Source organism: Priapulus caudatus, unplaced genomic scaffold (genome assembly GCF_000485595.1).
Source record: "Priapulus caudatus unplaced genomic scaffold, Priapulus_caudatus-5.0.1 Scaffold2513, whole genome shotgun sequence".
NCBI lineage: Eukaryota > Metazoa > Priapulida > Priapulimorpha > Priapulimorphida > Priapulidae > Priapulus > Priapulus caudatus.
The window spans coordinates 22202-27914 of record NW_014579574.1 but is presented as its reverse complement, the minus strand read 5'-3'; the positions used below and the strand labels follow the sequence as shown (position 1 = coordinate 27914).

General features: G+C 51.2%; 1 protein-coding gene across 1 annotated transcript in view; it reads right to left on the bottom strand.

Annotated features, from left to right (window-relative positions):
• Nucleotides 1-4322: 4322 nt before the first annotated feature.
• LOC106818774 (rho GTPase-activating protein 26-like) overlaps nt 4323-5713 on the bottom strand; it is a gene marked incomplete at its 3' end in the record, with an annotated part of 7081 nt that continues 5690 nt past the window's right edge. The window contains 2 exon segments of the mRNA XM_014823450.1: nt 4323-4384; nt 5451-5546. Coding sequence (XP_014678936.1) covers nt 4323-4384; nt 5451-5546 — 158 coding nt within the window.

Sequence of the window (5713 nt, the reverse complement as noted above, 5' to 3'; positions counted from 1 at the left end):
TTCCCTCTCCCAGCTTTGTATAACGCTGCAAGAGAGATACAGAGAGAGAGATTGAGTGAGATAGCCAGACACACACACAGAGTGAGAGAGATAAAGATTAAACGCTGAGGTACAGTCATGAGTAAATACTTCCTCCTTCTTCTTCCCTCTCCCAGCTTTGTATAACGCTGCAAGAGAGATACAGAGAGAGAGAGATTGAGTGAGATAGCCAGACACACACACAGAGTGAGAGAGATAGAGATTAAACGATGCGATACAATCGGGACAAAAAACTTCCGCCCTCTTCCTCCTTCTTTCAGCCTACTATAACGCTGCAAGAGAGAGATAGAGAGAGAGAGAGACAGGGAGAGATAGATAGCCAGACGCACAGAGAGTGAGAGAGATATCGATTAAACGCTGAGGAACAGCCAGGACTAAAAACTTCCTCCCTCTTCTTCCCTCTTCCAGCCTCGCTCTCTCTTACGCTGCAAGAGAGCGAGAGAGACTGAGATAAATAGATAGAGAGATTAAACACTGAAGTGCAGCCAGGATTAAAAAAAAACTCATTTCCTCCTCAATCACTCAGCATTCACCAGTGGGTTTTGGCACAACTCACAGCAGGGGAGAACTTTCACACCCCTCCCACCAAGAATATATAAGAGTATAGAGAAGGTATTGTATTCATGTATATATATATGCTTCCCCCCCCCCCGATCCCAACATTCGAACTGTGCTCCCCAAGTTCGCATTTCCTATATACACATAATTATAAGTACACTTCGGTTAAGTTTTTCTTGCAACATCACAGACAACACCGCCGTATACTGGTGCCACTGCATTGCCGAATAACCGTAAACTAAAATCGTTAATTAAATCGCAATCAATTCCCAATTAAAACTTGTCGAAAAACGCGCGATGCAAGCACCCGTTGAACTACTGTAGTGCTAACGGTTAAAACTCTCAGTCTCAGACGTGCTACGATCATAGGTTATTCGATTGATGTAAAAAATTATACGTACCATGCGATCTCTCTCGTCCTCGATTGCCGATATGAGTTTGCCAAACTCCTTCAGAGATGCAGCTGCGATAGAAAGAAAGAACAGCGTGGGGTTACTGCCTCGAGTGAGTGAGTGAGTGAGTGGGTGAGTGAGTGAGTGAGTGAGTGAGTGGGCTCATTCACTGCCGCAAACCACAGTCTGAACCACACACGCGCGTACGCACATACACGCACACGCATATATGCACGCACTCACAGACACACACACGCACACACGCACGCACGCACGCACACACAGGCAGCTGGGGGGGGGGGGGGTGACGAGACCAGACAAGACGTGTTTGTAAACACAGTGGGGTGATCCACCCCTCCCTCCAGCTACTAGTTTACCCAGAGAGCGCCTTGGATCTACCCGGTGGGGGCCCACACATTCGGTATAAGGTGTCGTTGTAAATCCACTTAGACATCAAAACAAACAAATAGTCGGTCAGCTAGGGTTTCCCGTCTTGCTCCCATACAGAGGCGGTGCCACACACTAACATGTCCGGATGTATATATAATATATATATAAATATATGTTGCATGCTACAGTGACAGTACGAGCGTCAATCTTTCACAGCAGCCGTCAAGCGTACCTAGGTAGCCAATGAGGTTCGTCTTCTACGTACATGTATGTCATTGAAAAGTGGAGGCGGGATGCGGGAGGATGGTGGAGGAGGCGAGTGGAGGTGGGGGGAGGAGGCTGGTGGTGGAGGCGCGTGGAGGAGGTGGATGGTGGAGGAGGATGGTGGAGGAGGCCCGAGGAGGCCCGTGGAGGAGGTGGAAGGAGGAGGATGGTGGAGGAGGACCATGGAGGAGGTGGAAAGAGGATGGTGGAGAAGGCGAGTGGAGGTGGGGGGAGGACGAGGATAGTGGAGGAGGCGAGTGAATGTGGGGGGAGGAGGCTAACGGCGGAGGCGCGTGGAGGAGGTGGAAGGAGGAGGAGGATGGTGGAGGAGGCCCGAGGAGGCCCGTGGAGGAGGTGGAAGGAGGAGGATGGTGGAGGAGGCGAGTTAATGTGGGGGGAGGAGGCTGATGGTGGAGGCGCGTGGAGGAGGTGGGAGGAGGAGGAGGAGGATGGTGGAGGAAGTGCATGGAGGAGGTGGAAGGAGGAGGATGGTGGAGGAGCCGAGTGGAGGTGGGGGGAGGATGAGGATAGTGGAGGAGGTGTGTGGAGGTGGGGGGCGGAGGAGGATGGTGGAGGAGGTGCGTGGAGTAGGTGGAAGGAGGAGGAGGATGGTGGAGGCCCGTGGAGGAGGTGGAAGGAGGAGGATGGTGGAGGAGGCGAGTGGAGGTGGGGGGAGGACGAGGATAGTGGAAGAGGTGTGTGGAGGTGGGGGGAGGAGGTTGGTGGAGGAGGTGTGTGGAGGCCCGTGGAGGAGGCTAGGGGAGGAGGCAGACGGAGGACTAGTGGAAGAGGTGGACGGGGGGACGGGAGAGGTGGGCAGGGGAGACTGGCAGGAGGCAGGAGGAGGTGGTGGGCAGGGGAAACTAGCAGCAGCACCAGGAGAAGGAGACAGACAGCGAGAGAGGACCAACACGATGCGAACGTACCTATCACAACTTCATCGTCTGTCTGTGTGTTGCCGATGCATTCGAACTTGAATCTCATCAGCGTGCTGGAGAAGTTACGCTGAGCCTTCGATAACGCTGCAGGAGAGAGAGAAGGAAAGACAGATAGAGATTAAACGCTGAGGTACAGTCATGAGTAAACACTTCCTCCCTCTTCTTCCCTCTCCCAGCTGCAAGAGAGATACAGAGAGAGATTGAGTGAGATAGCCAGACACACACACAGAGTGAGAGAGATAGAGATTAAACGCTGAGGTACAGTCATGAGTAAATACTTCCTCCTTCTTCTTCCCTCTCCCAGCTGCAAGAGAGATACAGAGAGAGATTGAGTGAGATAGCCAGACACACACACAGAGTGAGCCCAGCAGCAGCAGCAGCAGCACACCGCACCAGCAGCAGCAGCAGCAGCATCACACCCGCACAGCAGCAGCAGCAGCAGCATCACCACCCGCAGCAGCAGCAGCAGCAGCAGCACCACCACCACCCGCAGCAGCACCACCCGCAACAGCAGCAGCAGCAGCACCACCACCACCCGCAACAGCAGCAGCAGAAGCAGCAGAAGCAGCAGAAGGAGGAGCAGCAGCAGCAGAAGCAGCTACCAAAGAACAAGTTTCTGCTCCCCTCACATAATGGCTTCAGGGATTCAGGGATGAGAAGGACGCACCTCCCCCCCCCCTCTCTTCTCACCTCCCTTTCTGTGCTCATAGCACCCGATCTTGCAGCGGCAAACGTAGAAACTGATGTAGCAAATTCATTCTTCCTTTTTAAAATCAGTATTTACTACTAACGTTTTATTGTACATATACAAGCAACTAGGTTTTACTGGAACTAAATGCTTTTGAATTCGTATTCGAATTCGGGCATCATCCTTCTCTTCCCGACTGCATTCACTGCGTGCTCCCACGCAAGCTGAACCTAAACTTGCACACACACTTTACATTTATGATTTACTTTATTGACCCCCCCCCCCTTCACATTTTCCCTGAGCTTCTCTTTCCAAACAAACCCGCTCCTTTCTTCCCCTGCATGCCACCCTCTGAACAAGCCATTGACGAAGCAAAAGAAACTAATACGCTAATGGCAAATTGCTCGCCAATTTAAGTAACTCTTAAAACTCTTTGATTTTTGATTTTTAATTCCACATTTAATTTTAAGTGGACTTCCAAATTCAATGTCATTAAAACCCCCTTTGAGTAGTCTTTAGCTCATTTCCTTAAAAAGGAAAGAAATCAATGCTTAGACTACAATTGAAGGTCAGGAAACGACGAATTTTTGCGCATCAGTAAAAAGCACGTTTCATGCTCCCCCAAATGATTTTATAAGAAGTCCTTTGCTGGTTATAGGGAAAATTATGAACATGTATGTACGCTTTGTACGTACTGTATGTACGTATTGTATTCATGTATATATATATGCTTCCCCCCCCCCCCCGATCCCAACATTCGAACTGTGCTCCCCAAGTTCGCATTTCCTATATACACATAATTATAAGTACACTTCGGTTAAGTTTTTCTTGCAACATCACAGACAACACCGCCGTATACTGGTGCCACTGCATTGCCGAATAACCGTAAACTAAAATCGTTAATTAAATCGCAATCAATTCCCAATTAAAACTTGTCGAAAAACGCGCGATGCAAGCACCCGTTGAACTACTGTAGTGCTAACGGTTAAAACTCTCAGTCTCAGACGTGCTACGATCATAGGTTATTCGATTGATGTAAAAAATTATACGTACCATGCGATCTCTCTCGTCCTCGATTGCCGATATGAGTTTGCCAAACTCCTTCAGAGATGCAGCTGCGATAGAAAGAAAGAACAGCGTGGGGTTACTGCCTCGAGTGAGTGAGTGAGTGAGTGGGTGAGTGAGTGAGTGAGTGAGTGAGTGGGCTCATTCACTGCCGCAAACCACAGTCTGAACCACACACGCGCGTACGCACATACACGCACACGCATATATGCACGCACTCACAGACACACACACGCACACACGCACGCACGCACGCACACACAGGCAGCTGTGGGGGGGGGGGTGACGAGACCAGACAAGACGTGTTTGTAAACACAGTGGGGTGATCCACCCCTCCCTCCAGCTACTAGTTTACCCAGAGAGCGCCTTGGATCTACCCGGTGGGGGCCCACACATTCGGTATAAGGTGTCGTTGTAAATCCACTTAGACATCAAAACAAACAAATAGTCGGTCAGCTAGGGTTTCCCGTCTTGCTCCCATACAGAGGCGGTGCCACACACTAACATGTCCGGATGTATATATAATATATATATAAATATATGTTGCATGCTACAGTGACAGTACGAGCGTCAATCTTTCACAGCAGCCGTCAAGCGTACCTAGGTAGCCAATGAGGTTCGTCTTCTACGTACATGTATGTCATTGAAAAGTGGAGGCGGGATGCGGGAGGATGGTGGAGGAGGCGAGTGGAGGTGGGGGGAGGAGGCTGGTGGTGGAGGCGCGTGGAGGAGGTGGATGGTGGAGGAGGATGGTGGAGGAGGCCCGAGGAGGTGCGTGGAGTAGGTGGAAGGAGGAGGAGGATGGAGGAGGCCGTGGAGGAGGTGGAAGGAGGAGGATGGTGGAGGAGGCGAGTGGAGGTGGGGGAGGACGAGGATAGTGGAAGAGGTGTGTGGAGGTGGGGGGAGGAGGTTGGTGGAGGAGGTGTGTGGAGGCCCGTGGAGGAGGCTAGGGGAGGAGGCAGACGGAGGACTAGTGGAAGAGGTGGACGGGGGACGGGAGAGGTGGGCAGGGGAGACTGGCAGGAGGCAGGAGGAGGTGGTGGGCAGGGGAAACTAGCAGCAGCACCAGGAGAAGGAGACAGACAGCGAGAGAGGACCAACACGATGCGAACGTACCTATCACAACTTCATCGTCTGTCTGTGTGTTGCCGATGCATTCGAACTTGAATCTCATCAGCGTGCTGGAGAAGTTACGCTGAGCCTTCGATAACGCTGCAGGAGAGAGAGAAGGAAAGACAGATAGAGATTAAACGCTGAGGTACAGTCATGAGTAAACACTTCCTCCCTCTTCTTCCCTCTCCCAGCTGCAAGAGAGATACAGAGAGAGATTGAGTGAGATAGCCAGACACACACACAGAGTGAGAGAGATAGAGATTAAA